Below are 18,051 nucleotides of genomic sequence, written 5' to 3'. Positions count from 1 at the left end.
TTCCAGACATCAGGTTGTGATCTGTAGGGATTGAGCCCATAAAATAAAATAAAATAAAATAAAATAAAATAAAATAAAATAAAATAAATTCCAGACATCAGGTTGTGATCTCAGGGTTGTGGGATTGAGCCCCACATAGGGCTCTATGCTCAGCACAGAGTCTCCTCGAGACTCTCTCCCCCAACCCCTCTGCCCCTCCCCCCCAGCCTGTGGGCACACACTCTCATCTAAATAAATAAACAAACAAACAAATAAATAAAAGCTTTAAAAATAAAGTAATTCCAGACTTACAGTGTATTCAGTATATTCTTCATCTAGCTTCTCTTAATATTCAGATCTTACACAACCATAGTAAAAAGATCAAAACTAAGAAATTAACATTGGTACAATTCTATTAACTACATATTTTAAAAATCTTTCAAGGTATTTTATAGCATTCCTCATTATTCCCTGTTGATTTAATTTAAATAATGGTCACATATATGTACATTTTTGAGATTATCTAGTGCTCTGGTTATGATCTGGATCACATTCAGGTGTGACCTATGGCCTTACCTCTTACTAACTGTATGAACTTGGGCAAGTCATGTAACCTCTGTTCCTCGTTTCTTTATCTATAAAGCAGAGGTAACAAAACCTACCCTCAGGGTTCTATTGAAGATTAAATGGCATATAATCACTTAATACAGTGATGTGCACACAGTAACTACTCTAGCTGCTATTATTATTAGAGCTAAAAGGACAAATGAAATACTGGGTCTTCTTGCCTATGAACAAAAAGGAAAAACTGTACTAAGACCTATGCTCTGGCTGCAAATTCCTGGTGATTATACTTGACATATATTGTATCAAGACAAAGAAGTATCTTCTCTTGTCCATTTCATTATAAATTGGCTTGTTATTCATTTCCATGATTTGCAAATCTATTTTCCCCTTTATTACTTACATCTTTGACTACATACTTCTCAAGATTTTCAACTGTCTTTTCCTTAAGGGAGCCCTAGAGGAAGAAAAAAAAGAAAATCAGTTTTTAACAGGTTATAAGAAAAATTAGGTCTACTATCAACCAAATACATTTCTTAGGGGCGCCTGGGTGGCTCAGTCATTAAGTGTCTGCCTTCGGCTGAGGTCATGATCCCAGGGTCCTGGGATCGAGCACCGCACTGGGCTCCCTGCTCAGCGGCAAGCCTGCTTCTCCCTCTCCCACTCCCCCTGCTGGTGTTTCCTCTCTCGCTGTGTCTCTGTCCAATAAATAAATAAAATCTTTAAAACAAAAACCCAACAAACAAAACAAATGCATTTCTTAAGTATTTACCAAAATGGAAAAGTAGATAAACTAGAGAGGGCCACGCTAAAGCAACAGATATGATTTTTTGCAACTCTACCTCCAAAATGTATTTAAAATATAAAACCATTTTTATTTTAAACTAGAAATCAAAAGGAATTTCCTATTTTATTCAGTATAATTTATAGTAAATGTAATATTAATTAATGTTATTAGTCAAGCAGGAGGTATTGGGAAAAAACATCCCATAATCATCCTCAAAGAGTAGGGTTAAGTATAATTTTAACACTAAAATCTCTTCTAAGTTTGGAAAATGTAAACTGAAATAAAAGCTAGAAGCCAAGCACTATCATTAAGGAAAGACCAGCATTACTTCTGAAACTAGGACAGCCAAAGACAAGAACAAAAGTATTCCAGAGAGAACTGTCACTAGGGGGCAAATCCTTTTTTTTTTTTTAAATGGAGGAAAAATTCTGCTCTATTTGCACTTGGAAAGTTAATGTCAGACCATAAAACACATGCCATAGAGTGAACAGGTGAAGCAGGAGCTCCTAAGTACCTTGTAATGAACCCAGTCGACAGCATCTCTTACATCCTGGAACATACTTCGGTAAGACATGAAGAGGTCCCCATCTTTAAATCCTGTTTCACAGCTACACAAAGATGAAAAGAACATGACAGGGAATCCAAAAAGAGGGTAAATAAGATGAATATCAAACATTGCCCCGGGGACCCAAAGGTTCCATTATCACATGGATACAGGCTGTGGCTAATTAGGAAAATAATTACTCCCTAATGAAAATCCATTTTGACCACCGGAGAGGACTACAGTGTTCAATGGAATACAATAATTGTGGACAAATATAAAGTGATAGAATAATATACTGAAGTGGAAGCTAAAACTCAGTCCAAAAGTATCATGTTCTTTCATTCATCACTTTTAAAAAACAGGTTCCCATCAAAGAAACATTTAAAACTTAAAATTGGTAATTTAGGGTCTCTCCATCCTGACTTTTCTGACGTCGTCTCTAGGTACAAAGGTATGGCCTATTTTCTATTTAGCTTAGTGACTTGGTGCTCCACCAGATTTAGTGTCTTGAAGTGGATAAGGCCTAGAGAGGATAAGAAGTTAGCAAACTCTTGACACACATGGCTGAACTTTCAGCAGTGGTTATACAATTCCCCCTAAAAAAGGAGAGGATAACTTGTTCAAGACTTAAACACAATTTTACCTCAGGGAGGATAAACCATATTTACTCCTCAGTCAAACCTCACTGGGCCTGGGAATAAGGCTAAATTACCACCCCTGAATGGCTCCTGGGCAGCTGCTGTGAAATGAGTTGGGGGTTTCCGTGTAATTCTGCTTGGACAGATAATCATCACACAAACCTCCCACTCAGTTGTCACAATTAGCACCTCTGCTGGCCGTCTTCATTCCCAGGAGAAGCCAATCAGAAGTGGTCCCTTCCAAACATGGCTGCAGCACACTGGCAAGGAGAGGGGCCGTGTGGGAGGTGAGAGCCTGCATGGAGCTGCCGGTGCTGTCCCATCTCTCGGGCTGGCAATGTGGCATCTCTCACTAGCACTAAATTCACTTCAGAAAAGCAGAAAAGACCTACAATGGCCAGTTCTCTAAAACCCTGTACATTAATTTTAAAAAAATCAATCGGAAAAAGAAAATTATACCATATACATACCTGGTATATCTAGGACAATTAGTAAAAAAATCTACAAGGCAGGCCAACAGGTAGGTCTCTGAAAAATGAAGAATAGATATTCATAAGCTTAAGTGAGATAATTCAAACTTATTTCATGATCTCCCCTGAGCAAAGACAAATGATCATGGAAAGAAGGGAAAGCATCCGTAATAAATAAGCACAGAATGAGTCTACCTGGTAGGTTGAACAGTGTGTTCAGAATGTAAAATCTTTCAGTGTCATCTCGTTGGATAAATTTATTTGGATACTGCTCTCTAGTTTCTGGTCTGAAAGAAAAAATTTTAAATTAACTGACATTCAAGAAATGAACATTGTAATAGCTATGAGAAATATTCATCATTCAAAAATTCATTCAAATATGTTGGTACGCTACGTACAAGGAAGGGTTCTAAATATTACACATGAGTAGCTACGAAGATAAACAAGCTCGGGTTCTAGCCCTTAAAAAGTTCTTAGTCTGGTAAGGGAGGTGAGTCACATACACCGTTATCACCAGGTTAAAAAATATATATATATATCACAACTGGCACAGGAAAGGTGCAGACAGCTATATGAAAAATGGAGGAAGAGGGGACCACTTCAACTAAAGGGGTAGGAAAAGAGTGAATGTGAGGAGAGGGAAATCTAGGAAGGATTCATGAAAAAGGTGGCATAGAGGTTGGTCCTTAAAGGCTCAATAGACCAATTCAAAAACGAGTCCAACTGGAGAAGAGCGAGGGGAGCGAGAAAAATAAAGCTAGAAAGATGAACTGAGGCAGATCATGCTATTGTTATTCTTCATTCAGGGGCAACAGAGTGCGACTGGTAGACTTTGGGGTTTGTTTTTTGTTTCTGTTTGGTTGGTTTTTACCACTGACAGTTTTTAAGCAAAGGGATAAAACCATCAGAGCTAAATTATAAAAATATTCAACTAGTAACAATTTTAGGATAAAAAGGAGAAAGTAATGTGATTATGTTGCAAAATGGCTACAAATTCTTCCTATGCATTGTAATGCGTGACTCTGCAGTTCCTCTGATTGAGAGGCTTGGTCTAGTTCTCCATCCTCAAACACAGGCTCGAACAGCAGCGGCTAGGGATCCAAGCAGAGGCTTGGAAAACACTTGCACACTGGGCCTTGCCGACTCTTGCTGCACTTGCACCTCTGAGACTAGGAGTGAAGGAGTGACATAACCTGCTGGGAGATAAAAGGCTACACACAGAAATGAGGCACCCCAGCCACAGGCTGCCAAATGCCAGACATGTGAGTGAGGCCGTGCCAGACCAGCAGAGCAACCCCAGAACTGCCCAGATGACTCTCAGAATTTTGAGCTAAATAAAATGGTCACTGTTTCAACCCACTAAGTTTTGAAGTAATTTATTATGCAGCAAAAGTTATCAGGTAAGTGGTTACTGCAGTCATCCAGAGGAGAGCAGGTAGGGTCTCAGAGTGGTGGCATAGGATATTAAAGGGAAGCATTAATCATGAGAGACCGCCAAGGTAAAATGAACAAGACCAGGCAACCGGCTGGCTGTGGCAGATGAGGGACATGAGAGTCAAAAGACGCTGCTGCTCACACGAAGGTGTCTCTGAGGGTGGTGATACCCTTGACAGAAATATGAAAACGGGGTAAGAAGTAGATGTAAGAGGAATTCTATTTTGGATACATTAAGCTCAAAGTAAACAGATTTTTATAGGCAATTAGTAATAAAGGTCAAGACTTAACACAGAGATTCAGACTTCAGAGAGAACTGGGGTCATCTACACTCAGGTAACAGATGAAGTCATGAAGACTGTCACAGTAGTGAGGCCCCTTGCAGTGCAGAGGAAAAACGACTGAATAAACCCATGAAGAACATTCAGGGTTAAAAGGAAAACCAGCAAAACAGATAAAAGTTGTTAGATACACCCAAGGACCATGGAGAGTGAAATGAAACACTCCAAGAAGAGGAATGGGGCAGAACAAAAATAGTACAGAGAAACCCAAAAGGAGAAAAACTAAAATATAAAAAGGCACAATTCCCAGGGCGCCTGGCTGGTTCAGCCAGTGGCACGTGGGACTCGATCGGGGGTTGTGGGTTCGAGCCCCACACTGGTTGTACAGTGTGTGTAAAAATAGAATATTTATTTTAAAAATGTACAGTTCTCACAATGAATATATAGAGATAACTAATCTAAATAAAGGACATCAAATTTAAAGTTCATATCAGAGTAATCTGGGTAAATTTCTACTTGGGTCTGTTAACTACCAATGGCATAAACTCTAGTTAGGAATATAAAATCACAATAGCTCCCTGTCTTAGTTACCCTTCTGAAATAGAAGTTCCCAATAAGGAATCACTTTGTAGAATATGCATTTTCTAGCCTTCTAAGATATTCTGTAATGAAAATTAAGGTGGACAGGAATAGTAACGATATGCTTTCCTCCGTCAGGTTTAAAGGTGACACTTTCTCCTTAGATATACTTTCCTATTCCCTCCATTGTTAAAGAGTAATTCCTTTACATAAGGGCAGTTAACAGTTATTTATTAGGCAATTAGAACCCAAACTGACTTATAAATATAGTTAGCAATTATATTTTGTTTAAGTGTCAAATCAGGCTACCATATATTTAAAATAAAAATTAAGAAGGAAGGAATGCTAGACTTGGAAGTTGGGAGGAAAACAGTGACAGTACAGAATACTGTTAACTTTCTGTGACTCACAGAATAAAGATTTGATCTCAATATTATCCTACTCTAAAACCTTAAAGGCCTTTGGCCATTGTCCAAAAAAGAGGCCCCAACTCGCTGGCAAGGCATGTAAGGTTATGCCTGATGCAGCTCTAACCTCCCTTCCAGCCTTGTTCATCAGTATGCTTCAACAGTTCACCTTCCCTCTCCCTCCATCCTCAACCTCTCCTTTTCCACAGGCTTTTCCTTTGACTCTGAAGACTGTACAGCGTGTGTTGTTTGAATGATTCTGCATTACCCATAAATGACTTATTTTTGAAACACTACTAAATGTACTTCCAAAGGAGCTATTTGGAAACTTTATTGGTTTATTTGAGGAAAGAAAGAAGGTCTGTGGATCTTGAGTTAGTAAATCTAATTGCAGTACTAATTTATAGAACAACTTCCCTTCCCTTTCTTCTCGAACTACCCCTCCCCCATAACACAAAAACCCCTTTTCAGACATTAATAAATAGAACCTTGGTTTATTTTCATTGGGATTTTGAATTATGGTACAATATCCACATACAAAATAGCTTAGGTTGCTAGCATTATTTGCAATTGCTTTACATTCTAAATCCTGTCTCCTGATACTCATGAATCCTGAACAAACCCCTCATGAGACGAACAGTGAAAGGTGGATATAATCACTGGCCTGCCCAGACGTGTCAAGGTGGGGTGTTTACTTCACACTCTTCTCACTAAGTATACTTGGATCTTCAAGCTGGAAAGTCTTATATCAGATGCTTCACTTCCAAATAGGGCACTGCTATGACCTCAGATTTAAAGGACACTCTGGTACAGTTAGTTTGTGCTTATCACAAAAGTATTTACCAAAACGACATTGTCTCTTTAAAAATTTCAATGCAGACCACGTGGTTTTTACTACTTTGCCTTTGAGAATAACATACAGAAGAGTTATGAGAGACTGACACATAATCTATTTTGGTTTTAAGAGTTGCTTTGTCCCTAATACAATGTCAGTAGTAAATTAGGTAGTATAATAGTGGAGAAAATGTACAATTGTACAGCCACAATGACAGAAAGTGTCAAATTGTGGTATTGCGATTTTTAAAGAAAAAATTGGGATGTTTCGCCAAAACAGTAGACACTAAATTTTGTCTGCTGTTTACTTGGGTGGAAAGTCCAAATTAGTGAGAATAGTGGTAATATTCTGATTAATAAAGCTTACTCTTCTTTGTTTTAAATATTATCACCCTTATTCATTTTTAACCCATGTTTTTAAAAATTTAATCACATGACCAAATATCTGAAGCTATTCATTAGATTAAAAACAATATATTAGCTTTTAAAAATCTTAGTCATTTACACTGTTGTAGTTTTAAATTTTTCAAAGCACTTTTATATACATACCTCTTCTGAGCAGCTACCTGAGAACTGTATTAAAAAGGAGAAAATAAAAATCTTAGAATTTCAAATAAGTCAAAGCTACTACAGTTCTTTTTGGGCAAGTTTCAAGATTAGTTTTGTTGGATGCTATATCATTAGAAACCACTTAATTTACACAAAATGCAACTGCTGACTATATTTATAAGTCAGTTTGGGTCCTAACTGCCTGATAAATAACTGTTAAGTATCCTTATGCACAGAATTGCTCTTTAATGATGAAGGAACAGGAAAGTATATTACATCTGGGGAGACAAGGTGATCTTCATATTGTTTCACTATAAAAAACACTAGAAAGAGGCTAAAGGTTCTATGAACTCACCCTCTTATGAAGTTAAATCCATGTGCACAGACCAAAAGGTTTCCATAGGCATCAACTTTCAAAAGATTTCCATATAGTGTATCAAAAACAAGTCCCCTATGTGAAAACGAAGACATCATCAGTAATATAAAAATAATAGAGGCAATGTAGTATTATTAATCTTTATAAACCAATGCCATCTTATTCAAGTTTTATGACAACTCAAGCATGTTCCCAACAATATAATCCTGGAGGCTGAAGTGAGTGAATAAAATCTTAAAAACTAAACACAGAGCAACTAAAAACTATTTACTCTGTCCAAATAATCACAACTGTTTTCTGTAAGGAATAAGAGCTTAAAAAAGGTATGAACTATAATTCCTCCTAATACAGTGGTTCCATTCTAAAAGAATCTTTTAATTTCCTTGGACAAATGAGCTGGTTTATATTTCCCTCTAATAAATGCTACATATGGGACATATATGATGGCATCTCAAACACCATCTTTCTTAATCTTAAATCTTCCCTATCAAATCCAAAAACGCAAACTGCCAAGAAGGCTCCTGATGACCAAGTGAATGTACTAGTAAAGCACGTAACTGCTCTCCAAGAGCAAAAGGTCGGAGTGATTACTGCCCATCGGTTTTATTCATCTTTCTTCTTTCCCATAAATAGATCTTCAGTAACAATAAACTAAGCTCAATTCAAGAACACAAAAGATACAGTGTACATGAAAAGTCCATGGTAATTTTAGAACCAACATCAACCAAAAAATCTTTTTTGGTTCCTTTGAGGGTGGGCACGGTCAGAGATGCATTTGGAATTATTAACTTGGGGAATAGAGGGAAGGGTTTTAATCCAAAAAAAATCTTGAAAAATTACCTGGTAGGAAATGTAGAATCATAAGCAAAGCTGAGCAGTTCCTGAGGGTAGCCAATAGAAACTAATCTCTCCACAGTAAGTTCAAAGCCAAGGGACTCATACTCTGGGGACTTGTACACTGTACAAAGAAGAGGTTCTCATTATAATAATAGTCAGTGAAAATAAAGGGCAAATGAGTGAATTTCTACTCTTTCCCAGCTCCTCCCTCTTCCTAAATATGCCATTTTCTTCTCTTTCCTCAAACTCCATGTTTTGTACTGCCCCGAATAATCACAGAACTCAACTGTTAGTCTGTGGAAACAGGTCATATTTCGTAGAAGCAAGAGCAACAAGATGAATTATCAGACATTTCAGAAAAATTCTTTCATTTCTTAGGAAACTAAACATTTTCCCCTTTATCTGTTCTTTCACACCCACAATCTAAAAGGCAGAAAAAGGAACTAATATGCACGGCTGTGATATTAACCAGGTTGAGAGGTCTATATATGTTGAAGGCTTCACTGATGTGTACAATTGGTGTAGGAATTCTTTAAAATGAGCTTTAAAAAAAACAGTCTATTTTTACAATCCCTATTTGGCTTGGTAGTTGCTTTATACTCCTTCTCCAATCAGCATATAATTCTATTTATCAGGATTAACTTGTTTTCTTATCAGCACTAACAATAATATAAAGCCATCAAAATTGCATTTTAAGTTATTGCTGCAATATGAACCATAAAAAGACAAGTCTGGGACAATTAGGAAAATCTGGATGTGCACTGGGAATTAGATATTAAAGAATTATCACTGGGGGTAGAGGGAAGGAGAACTGGAGGAAGGTGATCAAAAGGCACAAACTTTCAGTTATAAGATAAGCAAGTACTAGGGATGTAATGGACCACATGAGGACTTTAGCTAACACCACTCACTGTATGATATACAGGAATGTTGTTAAGAGAGTAAATCCTAAGAGTTCTCATCACAAGGAGAAAAAATTTTTTTCCTTTCTTTTTATCAAAAAACGGATGTTAGCTGAAGCTATTATGGTAATCATTTCCCACTATATGTAAATCAAACCATCACATGCTGTATGCCTTATTTTTTTTGTATGCCTTAAACTTATACAGTGATATATGTCAATTATTTCTCAATAAAAATTGGAAATACACATTAAAAAAAGAATTAGGACTCATTTTATGAGATGTGATTATGGAAGGATGGGTATATGCAAGTGTATGTATAAAATATATATATATATCCTTCTCTGCCAGAGAAGCCTACTGAGTTTGTTACAGGTGAAATAAAATGGATTTTTGAATATGGGGCTTTCTCTCTACTATTCTATATCTCCAAAATCTTCTACGATGAAAAAACTTTTTCGAATCATCACTGCAGTTCAGCATAAAGAAAATGTTGCTCCTTTAAATAGGCTTCCTCCAAATGCAATATTTAGGTAAGCATCTTCCCATCAGTCTCTAGGAGTGGGTAAGCTGTATTAAAAAGAAAAATAAAAAATAAAAAGACCTTCAATCTTGCTAAATGCCAAATGAGGCAAAAAAAAAAATCCATCCATTTTTATCTCCCAATAATGCAGTTATTATTATTATTATATTACTACTGTTCTTCAATCCACAATTAATATATAGCCTATGGCTCAAACTGATTTTTCACTGCAATTAGTCTGCCGACCTAAATCAGTGCTATTATCTTAATGAGTACTATTCAACTTTTCCTAGCCAAAAGCAATCTTTTGGAATATTTCTGGAACTACATAAAAGAAACCAGTAATACTGGTCACTTCCACAGAAGGGAACTGAGTAGCTAAGAAATGGGGATGGAGGTACACTTTTACCTTCTGTACTTTTACAACTTGTAACATATTAATGTATATATCCGTTATTTTTAAATTAGGTTGAGATGTTAAAAAAGCAGGGTGAGCTTTCAAAATCTTTTAATAAACATCTGTTATATCTTAAAAGCCTAACATTTTTAAGGCCCTTTAGGAGAAGGAGGCCCTTGAGTCTCATCTCAGACTAATGACAAAAGCAGCTGTCATTTCTTTTGTCATCTCAGGGGTAAAAATAATTTAATGCTAATGCTAACACTAATATTCCTAAAACTGGCCATGTATTTTCTCTGTTAATTCCATCTCCATCATCATCCTCTCGCACCAAAAAAACCCCCAAAAACCCTTTTGGAATCCATGAGTGTCTTAAATCTAAACGATGTACACTGGGACAAAGGAAGTGCTTGTATACTCATTACACACTAAAAGAATAAGAGCTGGTGTATTAAGGTGCTTGTATATTCATTACACACTAAAAGAATAAGAGCTGGTGTATTAAAGTGCTTGTATACTCATTACACACTAAAAGAATAAGAGCTGGTGTATTATACTAAAACCAGGAAAGTAGTATTGACTGATGTCAATCTGAATTATTCTGAGAATATAAAATAATGTCTCTCACCCAATACTGTGCTTCCATTCCAGCTGAGAGTAAATCTCTTTTAACAAAATTTCCATAAAAAAACTTTCTCAATCCTAACAAAGCCCCACTTATTTCAAACAATATTTAATGAAACAAAATTCCAGTCTAGTTAAGCAATTTGGATAATCCACTGACATACATGCTTACAGGATTTGGCCCATATAAAATCTTTTCAATTACTAATTTTTTCAGAAGAATAATTTGCTGGATACACCTTAAGAACGGGAGTCAAAAAAACCCAAACAAACCTTAATCACCCCCACCCAAGCTGACCCCTAAATGAGCCATTTTCCCCAGTTAGAGATCAGATAATTATAGTGATGGAGTAATGGTGATTAAAGCCCGTGTTGTAGGAGACACTCTGGATTGAAACCCAAATCTATTTTTTCAGATTTTTTAGTGAAGAAAAAAAATATGGGGGGAGGAGAACTCAAATCCCCAATTTGCCAGCACAAACCCTAAAACAGCAGAAAATAAAACACTACACACTTGCCACATTTATCTTTATTCCAAGTGTTCGACTGAGGTGACTTTCTAGTAGTTGCACCTATAGAAATAAATACCTTAAATTTCCTTTTACCAATGAGTTTAGGGTACCTCCTAAAAATACAATGAATTTTCCCCATTTGCTGACCTGAAGTTACATAGCAAGTACAAATGTAAACTTAAACCAGAATTTAGGTCTCCCTGAGTCTCATCCAAAGCTCTTTGTGGAGGGATATACTACCACTGTTAAAAATGAATTTCTAGATTACATAGGCCATCAAAACTTAAGCCTAGGTGTTGAAACACACTACCCTCCCTCCAATTTCTTTCACCTAGTCCAAAATAAACTGCTCTAGTCACAGGTGGGAATGGATTTAGCAGAGAGAGTTCAAGTTCCACTTTGACAACACTATTTCACTAAGCTCTATATTAATCAGTAAGACCTACAAGCTATTGACATTTTCTCATAAGCTTCCCGGATAATCATTTCAGTAACACGAATTCCCAGGTCATTAAATCATCCGCTAGAGCACTATACAGTACAACCAGGAACAGATCACAAGTTTGTTCTAAGTATCCCTTGGGAATGAACTGAATAATCACATTTTGTTCTGACCTGGTAGCAAAAATGACTGTCCCAAAGCCTACAAAGTATCACCATTCCTTGAAAAATAAATGAATAAAAGCAAAATTCCTTTTTTTAATTACCAGGCCCTTCAAAGTCAGCCTTAATACTTGCGGGGAACCACATACATCACCTCAGACCATAGAGCTCTATGCCTCTCCACAGCTGCAAAGGCTCTAATTTCAATTTCTCTTACAAAACTGGCGAGTAAATGATGCATAACTTCAAGCTCAATTCTTACAACTGACTTTCCAAAACAGCCAATAATTCAGAGTAAACATAATCTCACACATTCACTGCTTATTTCTTCCTCAAGAAAGTCCTCAAGCCTAACCTAATTTACCCAATGTTCAAAGACAAAGGAAGAAGTTATTTCAAGGGCCAGAGTCCAGAAAAGAGGAGTGCTTCAGCCACCAGAGCAGCACACGGTGTTCTCAGGTTATGTAACTAGACTATAAAGGGAACAACCAAAGCTTTGAAAGCTGAAGCTACTGAGAACATTTAAAGATATTCTTTACTCCATAATCTGTAAGGAAAAAACAGTTCTCCAAAAAGCATCAACTATGTGTTGTGGGGATGAAAGTTATGGGCTCTGTTTTGAGAAATGTTGTTCATACAAGATAGAACCTATGTTAGAGGAGACCATCTCTTTGAAATGAGCCAAAATCTTTCTGCGGGAAGTCTAAAATTCTCATGCACTTGTTACCTTTGCCACCAAGACACAATGTGTATAGTAGTTTACAGACTTTAGAAAAAGGAAGGGCAAACCTCTACAGAGGTTCCAGCCTAGCAGAGTGCTGCTGCCAAAATGAGAACTCACATGAGGCAGACGCAGATGCAGAGTGCCACTCCAGTCTTGAAGGAGTTACACTGGCTCTCCTGTTAAAAAACAAAACAAAGCAACAAAACAAAACAAAAACAAAAACAAAAACTGGTTTTAAAACTGTTGCGATGGGCTGGAACAGAGAGACCCCATTTGGATACTGGTATTTACAGGAGTTACTGCCCTCCTAATTAGAAGCCTCTGACCATCACTAAAGTTCATCTAAATGGCCGTAACAAAACAAGGGTGTTGAAGATAAGCCTAAGTATTGTGCGTTATTTAAATTTTATTTATCCCTGAGCCTGGAATAAAGCCAAGTCTGATCCTGAAATATTAAGTTAAAAGATAAGCAGAAAAAGAAATTTATTTTGTTTTAGTTTATTTTCTCTAGCACATTTCAGGTTTATATGACAAAAACTGAATGCAGCTGGTAAACAAAATTTAAAATTGAACTACGGTAAGTGAAACAGGCTAAAAAAGGATACAAGAATAAACCAGAGTAGTCTCATCTTGCTGTTAAGCACCCATTTAAAGTACGTCTACTTGTACCTAACTACCTACTCTTCTACCCTTCCAACACCTAAATTTGTCATCTTGGTACAGACAAGAACCAACATCACGCTGCTAAAAATCTAATCAGATGTCTAAATATGGAATAGAAGGAAAATTTTATTGTGATTCTATCAGTGGTATTTGCCCTCAGTAAGCAGGGTCTTATTATTCTACTTTCATAAAGTTAGAGAAACTACCTAGTCTAGTAAAATCACCGACTTGAAGATACATATAAGGTATTGACACTTTTAAGATACGCTTTATGTTTAACTTTATAGGGAGTCACTTTCCCTAGAGACGTTTGGGTTTTTAAAACATATGGTTTGACTCCTCCAGCTTTCTTGTGAAAGAAAGATGGTACTAAATAAAAGAGCAAAAATGACCAAATATAATGTCTAAAAGTCCTAAAACATTACAACTAGGAAAAACCACCACCACCAATCACTAGGAAAAACAAATATCCAACCCAACCACCCAAGAATAGTTACTTGCTTTTATGCCGTGAATGTGATTACCATCAACATTCTCTATTTAGGTTATGCAATGTTGGTTCTCTGAGACTGTAACTAGAAAAGGCAAATTGATTCACATTTTCATTACAGAGATTTTAAATAAAATCTTTCCAATTCTCATATAAACAACAGAGGATTTTTCCCACTTTTTAAAACTATTTGAAAACCGTAACACAATAACACAGACATAGTAAAAACTTCTATTTCTAATCCAAGAGATCACAAATGATCCTAAAAAGATAACTGAAAATTTCTAAAAATGATCTTAATTTTAATTTACTTAAAATACAAAAGCTAGATGCCATGCAACACTTTTAGTAATATAAAATAAAATCAACTCCCAAATGGTTAAGAATGTAAATAAACAAGTGGAATTTGGAAAACTGCCAATTTCAATTCACTGCAAAAGCAAAATTAAATGGTAAGAAAGAGATTTGTTTTAAAAATTACTATTTTAAAATAAAATGAAAAAACATACAATGTTGTATTAGTGTCAGGTGCACAACAGATACATTATGCAGTGCTCACCATAGTAAGTGTAGTTTCCATCCAGAAAGTATGGCTTTCAATTTAAAACAGAAAAACTGAAAAATTGAGACAATAACTTTAAAAATCCTCCCTAACCAAAGGAGCTGCTTATAATTTTAAAATTGAAACAGCTATTATGTAATTCTTTTCACCAAAATAAGAACAGATCATCACACTCAAATGCTTTTACGAAAACAAAACAGAAACGCCTGTACTGAAGTTACAGTACTATCACAAACATTTGGATCCCTCTGTGTACCAGGTACTAGATGCTAAGAACAAAAAACAACCCATGGTCAGTGGCTTGAAGGAGCTCAAACGGTATTACAGGGATATACGATTAGATAGTTATAACAAATTTTAGAAGATCAATTCCATAATGTGACTAGGGAGGTATAGACGGACAGAAAAAGGGCCAATTAACCCAGCTCAGGAAGTCTTCTTAAAAACTAAACATGATTTATTCAACTTTAAACAGATAGTTCATTTTTATAGCCAATATCTCAAGGTACTTTAAAGTTCACCAGACAGACTTTCTGAGACTCAGATTCAGGTAATATGTTCCAAACATCTCTATCAGTGTTCAATTATTGTGCAAAATGGGCTAATAAGCATTGGTGCATATCTTGCCTAAAGGGGGAAATAGCTACTTAGCTACTCAGCTACTCATACTCAGCTATCCTATGGGAACTAGAGCCAAATGTCGCCAATTGTGTGATAACAGCCAGCCTGAATTTTTTACTTCTAGCTCTCACTTTTTAACTACGGACTCAATTTTAAAAACCAACAATCTCTATTTGAGCCAACTATAGTCTGTGGTCTGAACTGGGTCCATGGGCCACCAGTGTGCAAAGTCTAGTGTAGACTTTAGGTCATATACTTCCACACAAGCTTTCCCACCTAATCGAAATGTTTTGACTATCCTCCTCAGAGTCTTGAAGTAAATAGAATTTAGGTACTTACTGAATTGTAAATCCAGATGGAAGTAAATTCACTCTTCAATAACCACAGAGTATCCTAGATAATCCTGTTATTCTATTTATCTCAAAGAAAAATTGAGAGGGTGGATAAAAAACCTTAGGAAATAAAGGAATCTTTATGCAGTCACTTAATGTGGTCCCCGATCACAATGCCTAACAATTATGACAGAACAACAATAATTACCTGAGTTTGATTCCTTCGTATGACTGTCAAACCAAACCAATGTTCCCAAAGATTGAAAGAATCAGAATCACCTCATGATCCGCCTAGGTAACCTCCACTATTAGAGTTCCCTGACCCAGCAGGCTTTTAACCACGAACCTTAAATCTTCATTACACAGCTTGACTTCATTATCATTTTGTCCTTTTCTCAGTGACCATTAACCCCAGGATAAAGCAAACATTCAGAGAATGTATATGCAAAAAAAGAGATGATGGATCAAAATAACTATTATGTTAAGACTCTTTTTAAATTAAAAAAAAAATTAAAGATTTATTTATTATTTGAGAGAGAGAGAGAGAGAGAGAGTTGCAGACTCTACCAACTGAGCCAGTCAGGAACCTTCTCTATCTAGTTTTTTAACTTAACTTTATTAAGAATATTTTTTAATCATACACAAAAATACAGAGAATATTAGAGAAGGTACTTTAAAACTACCACCCAAGCTTTAACAAGTATCAGTATTTTGGACTTTTTTTTTAAGATTTTATTTATTTATTTGAGAGAGAGAGCACACGCTGGGGGGGGAGGGAGCGGGAGGCAGAGGGAGAGGGAGAAGCAGGCTCCCCGCTGAGCAAGGAGCCTGATGCAGGGCTCGATGCCCATGATCTGAGCAGAAGGCAGACACTTAACCGACTGAGCCACCCAGGTGCCCCAGTATTTTGGGTTCTGGTTTCACTTATCTTCCCTAATCTTTTCTCTTCCAATTTAATAACTTTTATCAGATCAAAAGTTTTCAAACTGATCTTTCATAGAATATTGAAATACCACAATTATACACAAGTTATCATATACATGCACATACAAAATTATTAACTAGTTTGCACCCAAACTCTTCTAATTACTGCTTAAATATCCTTCTCACTTACAGACCAGTGCCATACTAGAACAGTCTTTTGTCAGCAATAAGTTATAATAAGAGCCTTCCAAACTAAGGATTGTTCAGAAATCTTTTAGCTATACTAAGGCTGTCAATTTTACAGCCTTTTTTTTTTTTTAATTTTTATTTATTTGAGAGAGAGAGAGAGAGAGAGCACAAGGAGGAGGGTGGGGAGAGGGAGAAGCAGGCTCCCCACTGAGCAGGGAGCCGGATGTGAGGCTCGATCCCAGGACCCCAGGATCATGATCTGAGCTGAAGGCAAGTGCTTAACCGACTGAGCCACCCACATATCCCAATCTTACAGTCTTGATGAGAAAACCTGTTCTACCAAAAGCACCTGTTCTACCAAAAGCACTGCTCTTTTGGTATGAGAGTACTGATTAGTATTCTCATAAATTTATACTCTTAGGAAGTCAAAGTTAACACATTAGGTGTATCATATGTTGGGCCAAAGAAAACAGAAGTGTAAACATGGGAGAAAAATTTTAAACTGGAGATGCCATCAACAATAGCTTTAAAAAAAATAGCTTAGGGGCGCCTGGGTGGCTCAGTCGTTAAGCGTCTGCCTTCCGCTCAGGGCGTGATCCAGCGTTCTAGGATCGAGCCCCACATCAAGCTTCTCCGCTGGGGGCCTGCTTCTTCCTCTCCCACTCCCCCTGCTTGTGTTCCCTCTCTCGCTGGCTGTCTCTCTCTGTCAAATAAATAAATAAAATCTTTTTAAAAAATAAATAAATAAATAAATTATAAAAAAATAGCTTAGTTCAGTTAAAGAAAACATACTAATAAAGAAGGCAAATATTTTTACCTAAAGATCAGATTTATTCCAAAATAAGTTCTAAGTTCTCTCTCTCTAAAAGACACCTACACCAAAACAGGAAAAAAAAAAAACTGTGAAATGAAAATAAACTACATTATGAGATGTGACATAAAATAATGCCTTTTATTTTCCCCATCCCCTCCCCAAATAATGTCTTTTAAAAACAAACATAATAGAACTTACTCAGCCAAATGAGCCTTCTCCCATTCAAAATAATCACTCCCCAAGTCAATATATATTTATTCCAATAATGCAACCATTACTCAGAACAAGTTCAAAATTCTTTCAAAATTACTTTCAGAGTCTATAGCACATTGTTCTAGATATCCTCCCTAGCAGCACATTTTTTGTCAACAGAGGATGAATTTAATTTAAAGGGAGGAAAAGTGGGGCACCTGGCTGGCTCAGTCAGTAGAGCATGCAATTCTTGATCTTAGGGTTTTGAGTTTTAATCCCACACTGTGCATGGAGCCTACTTTAAAAAAAAAAAAAAAAAGTCATTCCAAAATAAAGGGGGGAAAAGTTCTTCAGAGCAACGAGTGAATAAAAGGGCAAATCAAAGTGGATTAAAAAACAGGTGACTATTTAATGAAGTGATGAAGCAGGTTTTCTTGTCTTTAAAACTGGCTATGAAAACAATTCCAAAAAGAATTCCTAAAATGTTCAAGAAATGACAGCAAAAGGGTGCCTGGCTAGCTCAGTCGGTAGAGTGTGAGAACTCTGTATCTCAGGGTTGTGAGTTCAAGCCCCACGCTGGGTGTAAAGATTACTTAAAAATAAAATCTAGAAAAGAAAGAGAAGAAAGAGAAAGAAGAGAAAGAAAAGAAAGATAGATGACAGTGATACTGGAGTAAGTTTTCCCTAATAAGGTGACTAT

General features: G+C 36.5%; 1 protein-coding gene across 4 annotated transcripts in view; it reads right to left on the bottom strand.

Moving 5' to 3' along the window:
• NT5C2 (5'-nucleotidase, cytosolic II) overlaps positions 1-18,051 on the bottom strand; it is an 89,431-nt gene that overhangs the window by 11,925 nt on the left and 59,455 nt on the right. The window contains exons 1-8 of one of the 4 annotated variants that reach the window (XM_040623914.1): positions 12,682-12,739; positions 8,283-8,400; positions 7,422-7,517; positions 7,067-7,090; positions 3,178-3,269; positions 2,983-3,040; positions 1,845-1,938; positions 947-1,000 (exon numbers count right to left, since the gene is read on the bottom strand). In XM_040623914.1, the coding sequence (XP_040479848.1) occupies positions 947-1,000; positions 1,845-1,904 (114 nt within the window). In that variant the 5' untranslated portion in view covers positions 1,905-1,938; positions 2,983-3,040; positions 3,178-3,269; ... (2 more) ...; positions 8,283-8,400; positions 12,682-12,739. Of the gene's footprint in view, positions 1-946; positions 1,001-1,844; positions 1,939-2,674; positions 2,773-2,982; positions 3,041-3,177; positions 3,270-7,066; positions 7,091-7,421; positions 7,518-8,282; positions 8,401-12,681; positions 12,740-18,051 lie in introns of those variants that run through there. The other 3 variants (XM_040623911.1, XM_040623912.1, XM_040623913.1) reach the window with 3 other exon arrangements.

The sequence above is a fragment of the Ursus maritimus genome, unplaced genomic scaffold (genome assembly GCF_017311325.1).
Source record: "Ursus maritimus isolate PB19 unplaced genomic scaffold, ASM1731132v1 scaffold_7, whole genome shotgun sequence".
In the NCBI taxonomy this organism is placed as follows: Eukaryota; Metazoa; Chordata; class Mammalia; order Carnivora; family Ursidae; genus Ursus; species Ursus maritimus.
This window is presented reverse-complemented; position numbering and strand designations above follow the sequence as displayed.